Source organism: Chrysochloris asiatica, unplaced genomic scaffold, assembly GCF_000296735.1.
Source record: "Chrysochloris asiatica unplaced genomic scaffold, ChrAsi1.0 scaffold00006, whole genome shotgun sequence".
NCBI lineage: Eukaryota > Metazoa > Chordata > Mammalia > Afrosoricida > Chrysochloridae > Chrysochloris > Chrysochloris asiatica.
Genome location: NW_006408524.1, coordinates 13,380,096 through 13,402,665, shown reverse-complemented (window position 1 = coordinate 13,402,665; position 22,570 = coordinate 13,380,096). Strand labels below are relative to the sequence as shown.

General features: G+C 41.9%; 1 protein-coding gene across 1 annotated transcript in view; it reads right to left on the bottom strand.

Annotated features, from left to right (window-relative positions):
• Positions 1-22,570, bottom strand: part of AOAH (acyloxyacyl hydrolase (neutrophil)) — a 308,932-nt gene that overhangs the window by 217,216 nt on the left and 69,146 nt on the right. Inside the window, exon 5 of the mRNA XM_006832268.1 lies at positions 10,819-10,918. Coding sequence (XP_006832331.1) covers positions 10,819-10,918 — 100 coding nt within the window. The remainder of the gene's footprint in view (positions 1-10,818; positions 10,919-22,570) is intronic.

Genomic DNA, 22,570 nt, shown 5'->3' with positions numbered 1-22,570 from the left:
TCTTGATCCAGAAAATAATGAATTTCTGGATTCTCCTGCAAATTCCCCAGCTATAAACCCTCCTAACCTCCAAACATACCTTTATATTTGTTACAGAGTTCCAACACCAACTCATGAGTCCTCTTGACCCGGTATTCCGTGTTGTTGTCGACCGACCTCCTCACTACACATCTACCCGATCTGCCATCTTCAAGGAAGGCCTGGTAGTGTAGTCTGGTCTCCCACAATTAAGTGCCTGCCTGGAGACACTCTAGTCGTAAGCAAGCCTTCCGTCCAAAATCACTGCGCTTTACTTGTCTGTGGGCTGGTAGCCTGACTCACTCCGCCACTTTTCTTGTCTGTGGGCTGGTAGCTAGTGAGAAGTGCAGTCAGGCTTTGAGCCTGGGTAGTCTGGCTGCAAGGTCTCTCCTCTTGTATTTATGTTTTTCAAGGTCTGTGTTTCTTATCCATCATGCTGAATTGTCCCTCCTTTAAAGGAAGGAGAGTTATTAAATTGTAGCTGGATGATAGGACGGTCCTAGGAAGTCTATTTTATGTTTTAGACTGAGAGAAACTCAAGCAGTTTTATAGAGTTTCTTGTCTTCTTTGGTTGGAGACAACATCAGAGCAACTTCGCCCAATTAGTCAGCACACTTTTAAGAGACAATCCATTCAAAAAGAGAGAGAAAGAGAGAGCTCCAAATAGATTGGGTCTGAAATCTCCTATTGCCTCTGTCCTTCTAAGAAATATTATTCCTGGGGGATTGGAGATTGGAAACTCAGTAATAGAGTCTAAATTGATGAATCAATCAGATAAGAAATGGACATAACAGAATGGTTGTGGGGGAAAGATGATGTTCTAGGGTAGATGGAGCTATGACACATTGTGAGTATCTTACAGGCAAAGAAAAACCAATAGCAGGAACAAGATCTTCAGGCTTGGGCCAGGATCCAGAACAGCAACTCTTAAACTTCAGTGCTCATTCAAAGTTTTCCAGAAGTGCAGATGAGTGAGTCTTACCCCAGAAGACTAGACTCCCTGGGGTTGAGTCCCACATGTATTTCTAAAAACAGCTCCAGATTCTAAGATCAGCTAAATGTTTAGAACTACTGTTCTGATCCATGCCATGTGGCCACCCCAGTCCTTCCAAGGGAGGAAGGGTAGCAAACACATGCTCACATGCTCAGGCTGCCCTTCTCTATCTTGTGTTTCATTCAACAAATCTTATGGTGCACATGTGGTCCAGGTACCGTGCCAGTCCTCGGGAGTATGAAGGTGAGTAAGAAAGACGCGGTCCCTGCCCTCCAGGGCTCTGAGAGAAATGAGCAAAGGGCTGTGGCAGAGAGTAAAGGAGTTCTCAAAGGATAAAAAGTTTGGGAGTATGTCAAAGTGATACAGAGAGCAAGCTGAAAGAGCTCCCAATGGTCAAAGTGAAAACCATCTGACCACCAAAATAAACAATGTAGTAGCTTTAGAACCCATCTATTTGGAGATCTTGCTGTCTAGCTTTTTAATGGTGGTGGTGGTGGTGGTATGCTATGGAGTTGATTCTGACTCATAGAGACCTGTGTAGGGTTTCTGAGGCTATAAATCTTTACTGGGAGCAGAAAACCTCATCTTTCTCCTAGGGAGCGGCTGATAGATTCAAACTGCTGACCTTGTAGTTAGTAGCCCAACTTGTAACCCCCTACACTACCAGGGCCTCTAAAAATTATGTAGTACTGGATTATAAATCAAATATTAAATACATACACACTGGTCCATACTGATAAAAATAAACAACTGGCTAAAATCAACAAAGCAGGAGACAAATCTTTCTAACTAGAGAATTTCTAATAATTTGTATAGATAGTTTCCCTCCAGAATTTTCCATTTGCCCCGTTGATCTATTTAATATCCTGAGTTTGTCAAGTGGGTATCATACCCATGACCCCTGCCCCACATATGTGATGAAAAGGAGGACACTTTTCATTGTGGTATCGTTTCCCTAAACCCACAAACCTAGCGTAATCATGAGACAAACATCAGCTCAAACAAATTTGAGGGACTGCCTACAAAATACTTGACAGTACTCCTTAAAACTGTTCAAATTATGAGACATAGGGAAAACCTGAGTATCTGCCACAGACTAGAGGAGACTGGAGAGATGCAACAATTAAATGCAATATGCTATTCTGGATAGAGTTCTAGTATGGCGCTGTTGGTTCATTGCACCAGACTGCAAAGCCGTTTGAACTGCAATGGTTGAACAATTCTGGATAGAACCCTGATATAAAAAGAGGACATTAGTGGAAAAATGAGTGAAATCTAAATAAAGTCTGTTGTTGTTGTTGTCAAGTGCCATTGAGTCGATTCTGACTTATAGTGATCCTGTGCAGTGTTTCCGAGGAGCAGCTGCTTAGCTTGAACCACTAACCTTGTGGTTCAAGCCAACTTTGTGGTCCAGTGCTTATCCTACAGCATCACACCAGGACTTCAGAGAAAGTCTAGACTTTAGTTAATAGTAATGTACCATACGGAGTCTCTGAGTGATGTAAATGGTTAGCTAACATACTCAGCTGCTGAATAAGGTCACCCTGAGGTGACCTGGAAGGAAGCCTAGACTTCTGAAACAATCAACCATTGAAAGCCTATGGAGTACAGTAAGTACATTTCTATTCTGACATACCAAAGATATGGACTGGCCAAGTGGAAGCATCTATGGACTTAATAGTGATGTTGGCCCAGGATCAGACAGTGTTTCGTTCTGCTGTGAATAAGGTCGCTATGGGTCAGTACCGACTCGATGGCACCTAACAAAAACAACAACAATTCTGACATACATGGTGCCGCCATGAGTCAGAATTCGGTTTGGGATTTGGGTTAGACAATAACAATGCTAGTTGCTTTAGTTTTAACTGTTTCTGTGGTGTTTGCCATCGAGTTGGTTCCTACTCATAGTGACCCCGTACAGGGTTTCTGAGAGCAGCTGGTGGATTTGAATTACTGGCCTTAGGGTTAGCATTCCAGTGCTTATTTTACAACACCACACCTAAGGACTCTTAGTTTTAGCTTAGTAATGTAAAACATTAACATTAGGGAAACTTGAACTTGGTGGAGGGTGTGCTGGGACTCTCTGTACTATCTTTGTAACTTTTTGTAAATCTGAAATTAATCCAAAATAAAAGCTTAATTTTTTAAAAAACAGGGTTTGGAGAAGATTAGATATTTAACATCTGAAAGTATGTGAGCTCATACAGCTAACCTAGCATGATGACTGAAAATGTCGAATTTTATCTGAACCCTCCAATCATGGAAAACCGTGATGGTTGTATTGGGGAAATGTCTTGCTGAAAATGACTCATAGGTAAGACTTAAAGATGCCTTCTTGTTTACCTCTGACCAAGCCTGACCCAGACTCTTTAAATTCCCATTCCTTGCCTTCTAACTGAGTAATTTTGAATTGCTTGTCCTCACTAATTAATCAGAAACAAAGGACTTCTCAGCCAGACATTGGTTGAACTTCTCTGCTCCCCTCAGTTCCATAATTTAAGCCTCCCTTCAACTTTAGCAATCACATTATCCTTCTGGAGAACTGGACACCTCGGTACAAAACCTTCTGATTTGTTTCAGATGATGCCCACTCATTAGGAAACCACCTGGGGGGTTTCCTAATCTCTTTACATTCAGTCTCTACAAAAGAAAAACACTTTTTCCCTCCCCCAAATTGAAAGGAGCTCTGGTAGCATAGTGGATTATGAGCTGGGCTGCAAATTACAAGGTCAGCTGTTCAAATCTACAAACTCAGAAACAAAGCCTATACAGGGATGTTTATCATCTAATCTGAATATAATTCTCTTTTAGTGTGGATTAAAGTGGTGTGAAGTAAATTCTGAGTGTGCCTGGGAGATGTCTGGAAATGTAGCATGTTCTACCAGCACAGTGATAGTTTTAGGAAGGGATTCCAGTGTCTGCCTGGGGCTCTCAGAGTTAGAAGACCCAGGAGGGAATAGCATAAACCTAAGGAGGTTCTGGGCTGCCTCCCTGTGCGTCCACAGTGATACTGTGATCTTAAAGAAAAGAGGTTTAAACAGCCACAGGGCACAAGGTTTGAAAGCTGTGCTGTTAGAATCACTCTGTCTCACACACACCAGCAATCCAAGCCCTCTTTCCTGTGCACATGAGGGGAGGAGTGGCTTGAATGACATCCCTAACATGGGTCACACAAAACCACCTGGTTGGGCATTACATTGCACCCTGAGACTTTTCTCTTTTTTGTCCCCTTTCTCCTTCCTTCTTTTCTCCCTTCATGCCTTCTTACTTCCCTCCTTCCTTTTCTCCCACTCTTCCTTCCTTTTTTGTTTAGCTGCAGTCTGGAGATCTGGCATGCATCACACTGCATTTTATCCAAATTTAAAACGCATGACTAGGAGGACAGAGAGAGTGCAGAGATCTTCTTGTGAGGAATTAGTTGGCCCAGGAGCACTGGTTCAATTCAAAGCAACAGTACCCAACGAGCACTGGTGAAGCATAGAGCATGGTGGGTAAGAATTTAAGCTTAAGAACAAACAGAACCTGGACACATCCTCTGTCTTTTCCCAGCTGTATCACTTGGGCAAATCCCTTAACCTCTCTTAATCTCAACTTCCTCACTGTTTTGAGAATCAAATGAGCTTGAGCACGTAAACTCCATGCTCTCAGTAAATGTCTGCTACTGCTCTTTCTTCTATTATTCATGTATCAAGTAAGTGTGTTCCTAACATAATGGAGGGGACAAAGCTGGGCACAAGCCTGACCTGCTGCCACAATATGCTTATATCCTAGTGAGGCAAACCACAAAACCTTAATATTGTAATGTCTGTATGCCTCAGTTTCCTCATTTATAAAATATGGATGATAGCAATACATACTTCATAATATTATATGTACTGATGTATATCAAGGATTCAGAACTGTACTTGGCACATTAAGCACTCAATGAACATTCTTATTATGACAATAGTTAACATTTTTAATTGGACCAATAAGCAACACCATGATACATACAAAATATATTGAAATTGTCAAGGATTTCCTTTTCCTTGAATCTACAATCAATGCTCGTGGAAGCAGTTGTTAACAAATCAAACAAGGTATTACATTTGACAGATTGGCTGCAAAAGACTTCTTCCTCTTTAAGTATTTAAAAGCAAAGATGTCACTTTGAGGAGTAAGCCACATTTAAAAATTTTTTTGTTAATCTCCTCATAGGCATAAAGAAACTGGACAATGAATAAGGAAAACTGGTGAAGAACTGATGGCTAAGAATATTGAACGACCATGGACCAGAAGAACAAACCAATCTGTCTCGGAAGAAGTATAGGCAGAATGCTCTTTGCTCCTTCAAAGCGCAGATTCAAGACCTTGTCTTAGTACTTTGGACATGTTGTCAAGGAGGACTAGTCTCAGGAGGAGGACATCATGCTTAGTAAGAAAGACACAGTGACAGTAACAGTGGGATCACACTTAGCAAGGATTGGAGGATGGCACAGGACTGGGTACCATTTGTTCTGGTGTACACATGGTTACTGGGAGTCAGAACCAGTTTGATGGTGCCTAACAACAACATTTTTGGTGAAGAACTAGGAATCATTTCACAGAGATCCGCGAAGCTGAAAGCTGAAATGGGCTTCAAGGATGTACATGACGTTGATAAGAACATTCTAGGAAGAAAGAATGACTAAGACCAAATCTTCAGATTTAGGTGGGCTCAACACTCCATGTTGGCTTGTAGCATTGGGCACAAAGCAATAATAGTGGAAGGCAAGTCTGGAAAGACTTGGTTGTTCTTGTGTAGTTAAATGTCAACCAGTTGAATCCACCAACCTTGTGGTTAGCAGTTCAGTGCTTATCCTTGTTGTTGTTGTTAAGTGCTGTTGAATCAGTTCCCACTCATAGTGACCCTGTATAGGGTTTCTGAGAAGTAGCTAGTAAGCTTGAACCACTGACCTTGCGGTTCACACTGACCTTGCAGTCCAGCACATTAGCTACAGTGCCATATCAGCACTCCAGTGCTTATCCTATAGTGTCATAAAATGCTAAGCAAAAATATGTACTTGATTATGTGGGCAATGCAGAGAGCATGCTGTGGTTAGCTGCCATTGAGAAGAGTCAGACTTAAGGCAACCCCATGCACAATGGAACCCAACACTGCCCTATCCTCCATCATCGCATGGTTGATTGTGGATAGGAGTCCTGCTGTGGCACTATAGTCTAAGCATTGGACTACAAGGTTGGTGTAAACCACAAGGTAGATGATTCAAACCCACCAGCTGCTCTTCAGATACTCTACGTAGAGTCGCTATGAGTCAGAACTAACTCAACGACACTTAACAACAGCAACACGGCCACTGTGAATCATTGCGTTTTCATTGGCTGATTCTTGTAAGCTTGTCTGCAGGTCTTTCTTTCTAATCCATCTCAGTCTGAAAGCTCCGCTGAAATCTGTTCAGCATCTCAACAACACAGAAGCTTCCAGTGATAGATGAGTGGAGGGTGTGTGTGAGGTTTTACTGGCGAAAAACCAAATCTGGGTTTTCAGCACAGAAGGTGAGAACTCTGTCCCAGAACCATCAATGCCAAGTGTGGTGATCAGAAATTATGAGAAATACTAGGAGTGTAAGTGTGCCCTAGGAAAATTAACCTGGCCATAAATTAAGGAGACTAAGATTTACATCAGTGATGTAAATTGAAGCTAATGGAATTTCATTCATTCACCCACTCACTGAACAAAAAATTCTTTTGTGTTGTTATATATAAAAATCTTTACGGGAGCAGAAAGCCTCATCTTTCTCCCAAGGAGAAATTGTGATTCACAGCCCAGTGCTTATCCTATACTGCCACTAGGGCTCCTAGCCCTCAGGTATACAGTGGGATATCACCTGCAGATGATGGTTTAGTGGGAGTGATATCAGATCACCACACAGTTAGTGATACCATTTAAAAGAAGCTAGTTTGCTGAAGAAAGGCACAGGAGCCAAGGTTAAGAGGAGGATCTGTAGGCACCAGGAGTGACTTTCCTAGAGAAGAGACCATAAGCTAGATCGGAAAGATGACTAGTCAGATCCATTAAAGGAAGGAGGGAGAAATTACTTTTGAGGAAGAAGGGGTGAGGATGGGGTGACATGTTCATATTTATCTTGAAAGTGTTTCTGGTATCATTGTAGAAACTTCACTGGCAACACGGTAAGGGCAGATTTACTTGTACCAATTGGGAAGCAATAGCAGAATTTACATCAAAAGAGACGATGACGTCGAGAGATGCAGCAGTTGGGGACTTTGGACACAGAGAGGGAGAGGGGCTGTGTGCTGACGACCAGGGGGCAGACTTGTAGGGTATACCCTTTAGTTGGTTGATGATGCATGGAGGGGATTGTAACCATGGCAATGAAACAATATACGATAGGGTGAATGTAAAACTAATGTTCTCCCATGTAAACTATCACATAATTCACAATAAAACATTTTTTAAAAAGATGATTGTATGAGTACTGGATACAATGGAACTGCTGCACACAAAACTATGGAGGATTCTCACAGAGGTCAGGAGTCAGACACAATGAACACTTAGTGTATGATTGTATTTACATGAAATGCAAGCATAGAACTTTAGATAATGGGCTAATCTCTGGAGATAGATTTCAGAACAATGACTTCTTTGGGGACTGAATCAGGGTTAAAAGGTTACCTTCTGGGAGGCTGGAAATGCTCTACATCTACATATATTTTTAGTTATTGTTGTTAAGTGCCATGGAGGCAGTTCTGACCCATAGTGACCCTGTATAGGGTTTCCAAGGAGCAGCTGGTGAGTTTGAACCACCGACCTTGCAATTTAAACTAAGTTTGCAGTCCAGTGCATTAACCCACAGTGCCACACCAGTTTACTAATTCACACATGTTTTGTAGGAGTGACTTTTATGCCATGGAAACTCCCCCAAAATTAGGTATAATAGGTATTTAAAAATACATGCTGAAAATGTAATGTTAAAAAGGGAAATCAGGGTATAAACTTATATATATCATATCACAACTCTGAAAGACATTGTTAATATATATTTTGCTTTAAAAACGCAATAGAAAAATCACCGACATTGTATCATTGGTTGTTTCAGGGGGTGGGATTTCAGTTGACTTTTGTAAAGACGTGCCCCACAGGATTCTGGGAGACACTGACACAGTGGCTAAGGGACCATTCTCTGGAGGCACAATGGCAGGGAGCTGAATCTCAGTCTGTTCTTCCTTAGTGGAGTGACTTTCAGCAAGTTATAAAACATTTTTAGTCCTGTTTCCTTGACTATGAAAATGTTGTCATATGGTGCCTCTGTGTTGTCATATGTTGTCATATGGTGCCTCTGTGTTGTCATATGGTGCCTCTGTGTTGGGGTTCGGTAATGTAGTGGTTACGAGTAGGGCTACTAATCTGAAGGTCAGCAGTTCGAAACTACCAGCTGTTCCGCGGGAGAAAGATGAAGCTTTCTGCTCCTGTAAAGATTTACAGCCTCGGAAACCCTGTACAGGATTGCTATGAGTCGGAGCCTACTCCACGGAACATAACCACCACCAAATAAGATGAGCTGTAAACCTCTAAGCCCAGGGCCTAGCACACAGCGAGGCCCCCAGAACATCAGTTATTGCTCCTAAAGGGCACCTGGGAGACAGAGCAGCATCAGCTGCCCCGATTGTCCCTCTTTTCTGGGTCATTGATGGAGTTGGAGGCTGCTGAGGGGTTTTGAGGTGAAGTTGAAGCCCAGCAGAGCAGCCAGGAATTTGAAAGATGTTGGTCAGGGAGCACTAACAGGGTTTCCAGTGGTTCAGAATGCTCAGTTGTGGTGGGAGCCAAACACTTCTGGGATGAAACCCTTCACTTACCCTCCACAGCAAAAGAGGACGATGGACTTAACTCAGTGATGGACTGAAAAGGCAACTGTGATGGGAAGTTTAAGGGAATGCAGACATTTCTAGTACAATCTCCACAAAGTAGAACGATATTAAAATGCCATTTAAAATGGGATACTTTAAAATTGAACATTTCCTGACTCTGCGAAGCTAGGAGGATAATGCAGAGATGGATAGACTAAATAACTGCTGTGGAATCCACTCCAACTCCCTGCCCAGTCCTGAATCAGCCCCACAATCACAAACATATTCAAATCCATTGTCACGTAGACAGAACCTGATGTTACAAATGTATATAGAAATCACAAAAACCCATATCACTTGCTTTCATGCATAGACACGTTTTCTCTTTATGATATCCAACCGGGAATATTATGACACAATAGTCACATGCTATTTGAGCATATGAATTCTTCTTTTTAAATTAAAATGATCTAACTCCTCCAGAAAGCAGTGGAGCCCACAGCTTCTCAGGTGGAATTAGAGGAAATTTAATTGGCATTTAGCCAAAAAATGAGGAGGCATGAAATTCATACACACCTCAAACATTCGTAACTTGAGCAATAAACTCAAGAGCCAGACTTATTGTATTTAATATTGTTAGTCAGCTAAATGATGTTCATTGTTTAGACTAAGTTTTAGGATTGACTTTATTTATTTCAATGATACTAAATAGGAAACTACAAGTAAAGCTGAGATCTGTTTTGTTTTGTTTGGTATCACAGTAAAACAACAGTCTGAGAAAGGAATATAAGAGAGGTGTTTTTTGTTTCTTGTTTTTTTTTTATAGGAAGCATCTGAAAATCAATATTGTGAGATCTAACTGGATTTAATATGTCTTATTTAATAATTTCTTATCCAGAATGTGGGCAGGGAATTATGCCAACATTTGTAGCCTTATTCTGGTTGCAAATCCAATTAAAATGATCAAAAATGGTATAATTTAGACAGATAGCTCTGAATAATAATGATCTTGATCATTATACTAGCTACAATTTCTGTTAATGCTTTCTCTGTGTGTGTGTGTGTGTGTGTATAGTAAGTATTGTGTTACCTAGCATTGTATTATGTAGCATTTTAGATGTATTAGCTCATTTCCCACAACAAACCTGTGAGGCAGATATTATTGTTACACCCATTTTATGGATGGGAAAAATAAATTTCAGACTAGGGTGATTAACTGTTCAGTTTTTCCCAGGACTGAAGGATTTCTTGGGATTTGGACTTCCAGTGCTAAAACCAAGAAAGTCCCAGGCCCAATGGGATGAGTTGGTCACCCTCATATATAGCTTGCCTACAGGAATTTGAAATTCCGTCACTTCATGGTGGTTAGTTTTCTTAGCTACTCCCAGCCTTGCTCCAGAACACAGTCTACAGTCTTGCTGTTGTTGTTGTTAGGTGCCATTGAGTCAGTACTGACCCACAGAGACCTTATGCACAGCAGAACGAAACACTGCACAATCCTGGGCCAACTTCATTATTTTTGTCATGCTTGAGTTCATCAATGCTGCCACTTGGCCAATCCATCTTGTTGGGGGTCTTCCTCTTTTTCTCTGACCCTCCACCTTACCAAACATGATATCCTTCTCCAGCAACTGAGTATGAGAGACTAAGTTTGGCCATCTTGGCCTCCAAGGAGCACTCTGGATCTATTGGTTCTTTTGGCAGTCCATGGCACTTTCAATATTCTCCTCCAACACCACAACTCAAAACAGTCTTAGAACAGCAAAAACATTCTTTGGCCAGAGACAGAAATCTTGCTTTAGATGCAGGAATGATATTTCATGTGGCATAACTGAAAAAGTCACCTTGCCTCTGTCTGTCCCCAAATTAACGAAGAGGTAAAGCCAAGCCTCCTCTTTACAACATTTTGGGAAGGGCTTACACATTTGGGAATCTGATAATCAGATGGAAAAACCACTCACCTTAGGAATCGGGTAGAGATGACATAATGGCTGACCAGGGTTCTGTTTACAAAACTTCAGAGTGTGGCACACCACGTCAGCATTTATATCTTTGTTAAGCCTGGGGAGAAATGGGGCAAAACAAAGGTCGTTATGATCTCTCAGGCATTAGAAAATAGCAGCTATTCCAAAGAAACGTAAATCTCCAGAGTGGATTCTAATACTCTCAACTCATTTCAGCAAGGCCTTTGAGTTCAGTCCTGTGCAGCTGCCAGATATAATGATTTCCTGTCACATTGCAGCTCCTACATTTAGAATAAGGTCCTGGCTGGTGGGAAGGGGGCATAGGCAGCCCCAAGCTGGGATTCAAACTCTCATACAAGCACTGCAATTCTTTATAGGAGAAGCCACACATAAAATTGAGACAGGAGAACTTGACAATGGTATAAATTGATGGGAACAATATTTCAAAGTGTGCTGGGCTGGATAGCAAGAACTCAGTTCTAAGCTAGGCTTGTTGTTATTATTGTGAAGTGCTGTCGAGTCCCATAGCGACCCTGTATAGAGTTTCCAAGGAGCAGCTGGTGAGCTTGAACCGCCGACCTTGCAGTTCAAATGGCTTGGCAGTCTGTCTCATTAACCCACAGCACTACACCAGGACTTCTAAGCTAGGCTTTTAGCCCCTTCAAATCTAGACATGGATTCAAACGTTTATAAAATGCCATCCTTACACCATTCCCAAGGATAGAATCGTATCAACTATATTGTATTTTCTTTTATAAGAATAGGAAAAATGCTTACTGTAAAAGGAAAGAGAATGATATGCATTGAGCCTAGCTTAAACACCTACAATTATTTTAAGCTAGGTTGGCATTTTATAAACGTCTAGATCCATGTCTAGATTTGAAGGGGCTAAAATAAAACTTCCATAGTCCTTTAATTCTTTGCCACCCTCAACATTCTTCTTTACAAACAAACAAGTATAATGTGCTGCTTTGAATAAAGGAACACACAAAACATAGACTTTTAGTAAATTTTTCAATTACTGATTTAAAGCAAACCAAAATAAAAGAGAAAAATCAGAAACATAGGCTGCTAATACCCAAAGAGACTAAAGTTTGTATTACATGGAAGACAGTTATGGATTCGAGGCAATAGGTACTTTTGGGGGTTCCTCCCCAGTTCCTATGATCACTTAACTGGTCCCACTTCACTGTTTTTGGACACTTAATGGGGCATCATCAGACTGCTAACTAATGGCCAAGCCAGACCTATCAGATTCTCTTATGGAAGTTTGGAATTGGGATTAAAATGTTCCACTTTCATCTGGTGTTGTCAGAATAAGAGCGATGATAACAGCGTGGGAACTATAAGGTAGGCATTTCCTGCCAAGTCAACTGAGTGTCTGGAAAGACAGTCTGCAAGAAGAGGTGGGGGCAGCACCCAGGGGATGTGCAGAAAAAAAAAAAAAAAAAAGAGGGGGTGGGTGAGATATGTATGGGATGTGTGGGGCATGCCTGATGGTTTCCCACTTCTGTTTCCAGTCCATTTTTAACCTTGAGTACCACGATTTGCTCTGTTGCTGTTAGCTGTCATTAACTTGGCTTCAAGTGATGGCAATCCCATGCACACCACAGTGAAACTTTAATCCTGTGCCATCTGCTCAATCATTGGAGCCCAGGGTTGTGCCTTCCAACCCACAAGTTTGGCAGTTCGAGACCACCAGCTGCTTCGAGGGAGAAAGATGGGGCTTTCTGGTCCCACAAGGACTTACAGCCTTGGAAATCATATACAGGGTCAGTATGAGTTGGAACTTAACGCTATATTGGACTGTTTTCACCCGTAGGGCTTTTCATTGGCTCATTTTCAGAAGTAGATCACCAGGCCTTTCTTCCTAACCTATCTTAGCATTGAGGCTGTTGTTAAGTACTATTCTTCCTGGTCTGTCTGGTTAGGATCGCTCCTGTTAAGTGCCGTTGAGTTAGATCTGACCCTGTATAGGTTTTCTGAAGAGCAGCTGCTAGGTTTGAACCATCAACCTTGTGGTTAGCAGTCCAGTGTTTATCTTATAGAGCCACACCAGAACTTTCAGTTTGTTTTGTTATTGTTGTTAAGTGCCATCAAGTCAGTTCTGACCCACAGCAACCTTGTAGAGAGTTTCCAAGGAGCGGCTGGTGAGCTTGAGCCACCAACCTCACAGTTTAAACCGACTTTGCAGTCCTGTGCATTAGCCCACAGCGCTCTATCTTAGCTCCACTGACACCCGTCCACCAAGGGTGACCCTGCTGCCACTTGAAATACGGTGACAAAAGCTTCTAGCATGGCGGCAGCACTTAAGCCACCACAGGGCAACAAGCTGACAGCGAGGTGGTGGCTGAACCCCATCCTCACTATAATGACGACCCCCACAGTGCTTCAATTACCACCACCTTTTCCTGTCTCCCCAACGCCCTTCCTCTTTGTTCTTCTTTGTTAATAAGGTCAAGCAGTTTTTGTTTCCAGCAGGGTAGTCATAGGCCATACAAGACCCATTTTTTAAATTTTATTAACTTTTTATTGTGAATTGAGTGATAGTTTACATGGGAGAACAGTGGTTTTACACTCATCATTTCATTGCTGTGATTCCAATCTCTGTGCATCCATTCTCTCTGCTTTATTTTTATTTTTTATTTTTTGAGGGGGCAAGGGATGTACACAAAAAACTCTGGTGTTGCTGCTCCTCAGGATAGGGTCCCACATTCCGCTTGTGCTCTTCTCCCTTGATGGTTCTAGGGTCCTCTGTTTTTGGACTGTAAGATGAACTATTCCCTGCTTTTTGTTGTAAAACTTCTGCCTTGACAGTTGTTACAGTCATAATTAGTACATGACCCACTTTTGAGAACCACTGATTAGCATAAGAGTGACTTGGCCTTCTGAGCTCAGGCCTGACTGGAAGTTGTTGAGTCTGCTCCCCCACTCCCTCCTGTGACCACTATAGTTTTCTGATGATACTCATTTCACTGAGTCTCAACTAGGTTGATCACTCCTCCAAAGGAACTTTAAACGTGGAGAAGCAGACTTAACACACTGGATATAGAAAGGTAACCCAAAACAACGGAAACATCCTAGTGGTGCTTTGTGAGTAGGGAACAGTTTCTGTTCTGCTTTGGATTGAGGTAAAAATCACATAACAAAGCACCAGTTATTTTAATGTGTACTATTTAGTGGTACTTAGAACATTCAAAATATTGTACAAATGCCAGTTCTGTCTGGTTCCTACACATTTTCATCACCCCAAAAGAAAACTTGATATTCTTTAAGCAAAAACTTTATATTCTTCCCTCAGTCCTTGAAATCTGCCAATCTGCTTTTTGTCTTGAGGGATTTACCTATTCTCGATATTTCGGATAAAAGAATCATACTTGACTTTTGTGTCTGGCTTCTTTTACTTAACGTGTTTTCAAGGTTTATCCAAGTTGTAGCATGTATCATACATCCACAATTCATTCCTTTTTATGGCTTAGTAATACTGTGTTGCGTGTACCTACCATAATTGGAAACTGGGTCATTTCTACTTCCAGCCATTGTGCCCAAATGCTGCCATGGGCATCTGTGTACACGTATCTGTGACTCCCTGCTTTCAACTCTTTGTGACATACACCTAGAAACATAATTGCTGGGTCATATGGTAAGGAGCTCTGGTAGCTTAGTGGTTATGAGTCGGGCTGCCAACCTCAAGGTCAACAGTTTGAAACTACCAGCAGTGCTGCGAGAGAAAGATGAGGCGTTCTGTTCCTGTAAAGATTTACAGCCTCAGAAACCCTGTACAGGGTCACTATGAGTCGGAACCGACTCCACGGTACTTAACAATAACAACATGGTAATTCTATGTTTAATTTCTCTTGAGGCAGTACCAAGCTGTTTTCATGATTTTACATTCCCACTAGCTATGGATGAGGTTTTGAATTTCCCTACATTCTTACCAACACTTTTAAAATTCCATTTAAAATCGAATAATATTATTGACATGTTAGTGGATATCTCATTGTGGTTTTGATTTTAATTTTCCCAATGATAATGTTCATCATCTTTTCATGTGCCTATTGGTCACTGGAGATATGTCTTTGTAGAAATATCTATTCAAGTTGTTCACTCATTTTTAAATTGCATTATTTGCCTTTTTTATTGTTAAAGAATAAGAGTTCTTTATATATTTTGGACACTAAACCCAAAGCAACAATTTCAATTATCGCTGAATATCACAATAACTTTTAAAACCTCTATCTAATTTTTGGGTTTCTGGTGTGGGGCTGTAGGATAAGTACTAGACTGCTAATCACAAAGTCATTGATTCAAACCCACCAGCCACTCCTTGGAAACTCTGTACAGGGCCTCTATGAGTCAGAACCAACTCAACAGCACTTAACAACAACATCTTATCTTTGGGCCACTTCCCCCCAAATGCTGGGAAGAGCCTTGAGAACTCATCTATCCCATGCATCTTCCTATAGAAAAAATAGTACCCTTCATTAATCAAATTAATCTGGTTGACTGATGCCTGTTACAGGAAGAGGGTGTACCTCAGGGATATCCAAATATTGTAAGGATCACTATGTGTGAAAGCATAGTCTAGGATCACAGGCTCCAAAATGTCATTCCATCTGGGTGGAACTAGTCATGTAACTGACAGGGTGGTTTGTCAACTTTTAGTGAGTGTCTGAGTTAAAGGGGAAAACAGAGTTCATCTTGAGGGTCAGCTGCCTGGCTCTAGGATCTCCTCATCAGGCAAGTGGAAGGGAACACAATACAAAAGAGGACCCATTTTCAAAAGTAGTGGAACAAGCTGCTTGTTACATATCAAGTCCATTACCAGACAAATGGTTGCCAAGGGTCAGGAAGTCAGGACAGGGTGACTGTTTCACACACTTGTTTTTAACATAATGGGTCATTGATTTAACTGCTGAAACGCTATACTACAGGGTTGCTATGAGTCAGAAGTGACTAGATAGCACTTAACAACAACAGCCCTAATAGGGCAGAACTACTAACTGAAAGGTCTGCCATCAGTTCAAACCCACCAGCTGTTCTGTAGGACAAAGATGTAGTCCTTGGCTTCCATAAAGATTTACAGCCCTGCAAAGTCTGTGGGGGCAGTTCTCCTCAGTCTTATAGGTTTATTCTGAGTTGGCATTGACAACCCAGCTCTGGGTTTGGAGGTTGTCTTACTGGAGGTCTGATATTTGCTGGACTCAGGTGAGTGATAAGTAGGGCTTTAAAAAATAAATTAATAAATAAACCAAAATATAACCTAAAGGCTAGTATCCCATCATTGGCCTGAACCACCAGGACCAACTCATCATCTAGAAGCAAGACATGTTCTTGCCATGCACTTCTCATGCCAAATAGAGCATGGTGGCGTGCCGTGAAGTAGGTTCCGACTCATAGCGACCCTGTATAGGATTTCTGAGACTATAAATTTTTATGGGAGCAGAAAGCCTCATCTTTCTCCTGCAGAATGACAGGTAATTTTGAACTGCTGACCTTGAGGTTAGCAGCCTGATTCACAACCACTACGCTACCAGACCTCCGTAATTTCATGTAAGTGAATTTGAATGTAAGAGTGGAGATGTGGGTCACTCAATCAGGAGTGAGGCTGGAGCTTTCTGAGTTGGAGAATGTAAGAGGGAGCTGGGTATGTGTGACCCTTTTCAGGGTCCCCTAAGGTCCTCTAAGATAAAGCCTCTTATGTCTCATCATAAAACATCTGGAAACAAGGAACACTCCATTGAATAAAAAGGAGAAATGTTAAACTCCAGAAACCCAGACAACAAATAAAAGGCAATGGAATACTACACAATGTTAAAGAATCATGATGAATCTGGTGAACACCTCATAAACACCGGCAAACCTAGAGGATATTATGCTGAGAGAAGTTAGTCAATCCCAAAGGGACAAATGTTGTCTGAGACCATTACTGTAAAAAGTCACGAGAAAGATTACTGGATGTGTGAGGGGCAGGGAGCATAATCACCTGCTAAATAGGATGAAGGGAAAGGCAATATCCAATTAGGGTGAGATCAGGACAAAATAATTAAGGCAAAGGAAGACACTGGGAGGAAAACAAGAGTTAAAGGCAACCAAGGTAAAGCCTGTTACAGACACCATTCTACAATAACAGTGATAATAATCTGTGAATGAGTACATCAATCTCAACAGGACCATACCCACAAATATACAGAGTTTTGACAGAGGATATTTCTACATATGTGTTTAAATGTTCTGCAAATACATTCATGAGTATAGTATATGGGGAAAACTGATGAAAATTTCTTAGTCATAGCCAAACATCTTGAGGGAATGTGTGCTCAGGACCACCGTCTTGAGGGATGCTAAGATCAATTAGCATAACAGCCCACAAAGATAATGTTCTACATCCTATTTTGTTGAGTTATGATTGGGGTACTAAAAGTGTGTTAACAGCCATCTAAGGTACAACCGTTAGCCTCTGCCTGTCCAGAGTGAAGAATAATGAAGAAAATCAAAAACACAAACAAACAGTGAGTGTAAAGGAATAACGGACAATGTGAACCCCAGCTACCACTGTTGACCACTCTGAAAGGGATCGCAGTACGAGGTCCTGGGTAGAGCAGGAGAAAAATGTGGGACAAAACTTGAAATAATAAAAGGACCAGGTTTACTGGTCTGATGGAGACTATTGAAATACCCAAGGTTATGGCCTATGGGTACGTTCAAGCCTGGGACTGAATTGATCCTCATGATTCAACATTCAGGCAAATGAAAGACAGGCCTATAAGGTGATCAATAACACAGGAGATGTACACATTCAGATCAATATGAGATCAAAAGGACAACGTTTTGCCAAGGATAAAACTCAGAAGGCAGGAATGGGTTGGAAAGAATGACGATGGGAAGTGGTGAGTGCTGGGAGGAAGTGGGAAGAGAGCTCATCGACATCACAAAACAAAATGTATATGAATTATCAGATGGAAAACCAACTTGATCGCAAACTTTCACCCAAATCACAAAAATAGAAAAAGTGGCAAACTACCATGTGTTCTCTTGGCCAACTTTGAACAAGAGGTTATATAGCTACACAAAGCTTGTGAAAACCCTTACAACCTCCAAATTCATAATAACCATCATTTTTCTCTTTTCCCCAGAACAGCTAATACAACCAAAATGGTCATATTTAAATTTACTTCCTTTTACTACCTTTACAGATATAGAGGTACACATTATTGAGGGTGGTGGTGATGGTTATGTGCCGTGGGGTTGGTTCCGACTCAGAGAGACCCTGTACAGGGTTTCCGAGGCTGTAAATCTTTATGGGAGCAGAAAGCCTCATCTTTCTCTAGTGGAAGAGCTGGTAGTTTCAAACTGCTGACCTTAAGGTTCACAGCCCAATTCTTAACCACTATGCTATCAGAGCTCCTTATAGCAGGGTGTGTGTGTGTGTGTATATATATATAGTTTCCAAGGAGCAGTTGATGGGTTTGAACCACCAACCTTGCAGTTAATAGTCCAGAGACTATCCAACAGAGCCATGCCACTCCACACCAGGGAGCCCAGTAGCTCTATAGGAAAAGCACTGGACTGCAAACCATAAAGATGGCAGCTGGAGCCCACCAGCCACTTCATGGGGGAAGATGACGCTTTCTGTTCCTGAAAAGATTTACAGCCTCGGAAATGCTACACAGGGTCACTGTGAGTTAGAACTGACTCAATAGCACTCTACCAACAACAACAGCGTACATAAAACCTCCTCTGAAGTAATGCCAAAGGTCTGAATGTGCGTGTTTTCTTGCGGCCAAGGCTCTGTGCCCTGACTCCACTATAGGCTCTAACTCTGCTCATCAGGTAACTTGACCCTAACTTTGTTCCCTTTTTTTGATTTATGATTAGCATCATTGATTTTATTCTACCTTAATCTTAATTAGCCCTTCCAAGTGTGTGGAGGCCTTCCTATCGGAAGCCTCGGAAACCCTGTGCAGGGTCACTATGAGTCGGAACCGACTCCATGATACTTAACAACAATAACAACATACCTATCTATTGTTTGTTGCTATGAGTCAGAGCTGATTTGATGACACTTAAAAACTACAACAATATATATGATATATTTGGAAGTCCTGATGTGGCACTGTAAGATAAGCATTGGACCACAAGGCTGGTTTAAACTGCAAACTTCGTGGTTGGTTCAAACTCATCAGTGGCTCCTCAGAAACCCTATACAGGGTTGCTATGAGTTAGAACAGACTTGATGGCACTTAACAACAACATATATGATAAATAATGGACTGTGAACAAGGTGTGCAGTTCGAGCCTGGCAGCCACTCACAGGAGAAAGATGAGACTTTTTGCTCCCACGAAGATTTAAAGCTTTGGAAACCCTATACAGGGTGGCTATGAGTTGGACCCAATTTGACAACACTTAACAACTAAAGTTGGCGATTAAAGCTCACCAGTTGCTCCTCAGAAACATGGTTATTAAGAGTCAGAACTGATTCCACAGCACTTAACAACAACAATATGTATATAGCTCTGGTAGCATAGTGGTTACGAATCACACTGCAAACCACAAGGTCAGCAGTTCAAAACTACCAGCTGTTACGCTGGAGAAAGATGAGGCGTTCTGCTCCTGTAAACATTTACAGCCTCGGAAACCCTGTACAGGGTCGTTATGAGTTGGAACCAACTCATGGCACATAACAACAAATATATATATATGAGAGAGAGAGACACTCTGTATAGGGTTTCTTTTTCTTCTCTGTCTCTCTAACTATAGATTCACTGAGATGTATCCATGGAATTGAAAAAAAGACCTTCATACAACTTTATACTTTTGTTCCATTTCTGGGCCACATTTTTGATAATATATTATGAATTTAATAATTTCTACAAATCTGGTAATCATTTTGTGAATAGCATGCTTATATTGCTTGTAGTTTGGTGTTTAAATATGGTGTTACTTAAATTAAAATACCATAATTGTTATAAATTCTGTTGTACATAGTTTTAAAAATACATTAGCAGCCCAGTCTTTCCTGATCTCTCAGAGGTACTGGTCTGGGGGCATCAGAATTTAGAGGTAGTTCGAGGGAAGCTTAAATTGAACTAAAATGAGACCGATAAAAGACTGTAACATGGAGAACAGGTCAGTCAGGTCCAGACCCAGAAGACCTCAGCCCATGCTCACTGGTTAGGACTAGGGTTCACTTTGAAGAAGCCCCTCACTGCTTGTTCCAAGCTCTTAGGGGGAAACCCTGCATTCTCAGCTGTCCTGCTTGCTCTGCTCATGGGCAGATGCAAATGTAATTGCTGAATTATTAGCCTGTGAATCACTGAGAACTACCTGGGGTGAAATAATGAGGAATCCCCTCTAGGTTAGGAAATACATTTAATATTAGAAGACTGATATTCAGGTAAAACTAAGTCAGGAGTTTGTCATTTTCAGAGCCTCCATCAACCCAGAACTGTTCCTGATTGATTAAAACAAGCTTTGAGAAGCACATACCATATCAGGAGAAATTTCCATCTGCAAACAACAAATACAAGGACCGGAAAATTACAGACAAGTAAAACTAATAGCGACATACCATCGAAGCGGGATCATTTATTTCATCTCACTTTCTTCAAAGTGGACTACCTCCATGCTAATGAGAATTTGTCTTAGTCAAAAGAAAACAAAAATTAACCTCTTCGCTTCTCCACGTCCTATTCAGAAACTGAACAGTTTTAAAGAAATTCTTCCTTAATTCCTGTTGCCCACTTGTGGTTGTTTGAGGTGGGGACAATCTTGTACAGAGTTTGCATGCGCAGTGGCTAGAAGTGTCATCCTGTCTAATCTTTGTGCTTAACCAGATTTCACACTCTACCATTCCCAATAATAGCATGTTGTTCCGTCGAGTCGGTTCCGACCCATAGCGACTCTGCACAGGGTTTCCGAGGGTGTAAATCTTTACGGGAGTAAAAAGCCTCATCTTTCTCCCGCGGAGCGGCTGGTAGTTTCGAACCGCTGACCTTAAAGTTCACAGCCCAATTCGTAACCACTACGCTACCAGAGCTCCTTTCCCAATAGTATAGTGGTTACGAATTGGGCTGTGAACTGCAAGGTCAGCAGTTCAAAACTACCAGCTGTTCCGCGGGAGAAAGATGAGGCTTTCTGCTCCCATAAAGATTTACAGCCTCGGAAACCCTGTACAGGGTCGCTATGAGTCGGAACCGACTCCACAGCACTTAACAACAACAACAACAACAACCATTCCCAAGGAGTACTGGTGTGGCGCTGTGGGCTAATGCGTTAGACTGCAAAGTCCTTTGAACTGCAAGGTCGGTGGTTCAAGCTCACTAGCTGCTCCTTGGAAAGCCTATACAGGGTCGCTATGGGTCGGAACGGACTCGACGGCACTTCACAACAGCAACCATTCCCAAAGGGAGTCCTGGTGTGGTGCTGTGAGTTAGTGCGTCAGACTGCAAAGCTGTTTGAACTGCAAGGTCGGCGGTTCAAGCTCACCAGCTGCTCCTTGGAAACCCTATACAGGATCGCTATGGGTCGGAATCAACTCGATTAACATCAACAACAACCACCATTCCCAAGGAGTCCTGGTATGGCTCTGTGGGTTAATGCATCAGACTGCAATGTCATTTGAACTGCAAGGTCAGTGGTTCAAGCTCACCAGCTACTCCTTGGAAGCCCTATACAGGGTCACTACGGGTCGGAATCATCTCAATGGCATTTAACACCAACAACCATTCCCAAACCATTTGCTATTGATTCTGATTCAAGGCAACCTCTTGTATCAGAATAGAACTGTTGAAAAGGGTTTTCAATGGTCAATTGTTTGCAAGCACATCATCTTGACCGTCTCTTTTTTGTGTGCACATGTGTGAATTGAGTGAAGGTTTAACACAGCAGTTATGCAGCCAACAATTTGTACATATCTCATTGATTACAAGCCCCACAATGCAACATCACTTATCCCACTTCCTCCTCCTGACTCCTGTCTCCTCCCTCTTCCTTCCAAGCCCTCCAGACACCATCCTTGAGTAAATACTGCCTGTCCCAATCTCAAATGGTTAATTGTTCCAACCTGGTGTTACTATTCCCCTTACAGACCTGCCTGTTGTTTGTCTGGAAATTGAGTCATGGGGGTGAGTTCAATTCCAGGCCATAGTCTCAGGAGTTCCACCAGTCATTTCACCAGCTGCTATCAAACCAATAAAGCTAGTCTTTATTATGTATTATGTATAAGAGTCCCCCACCCCACCCCCCATCTCTCCATATCATCATCTCTGCCTCCATCTCTGCCATCACTGCTTCTCTGGGTAGGGTCCCGCTCTCTGCTCTTCTCCCTTGATGGTTCCAGGGACCTCCGCTCCTAGACTGCAAAGTCAATCACTTCCCCCCTTTCGTTAGTCAGACCTGATAACAATTATTCACTATTGTATCACAAGAGATCTATACACATCTCCTTTCATCAGCCGCATCCAGACAGATTGGATACTACTCAGTGGAGATTATACCTTCCTCCAGCCCTCTTGATCTAGGTTCCCTCTTGAAAGCTTGTAAGCCAGTCACTTCTTGCCTTTGTGGCCCTCCCCCACACCCCACCCCCATTTTGGGTACCCAATGTCTAAGTTGTCCATCCCTGTGTACTCTGTGTATGGAGGGGGTGGGAATGGTCCTCACTGTAAGGATTTGTTCCCTCTTGTGAGCTACTGCATCCATAGATGTAAGTCAAATTCATCAAATTGTATCAGATTACTCTTTTTT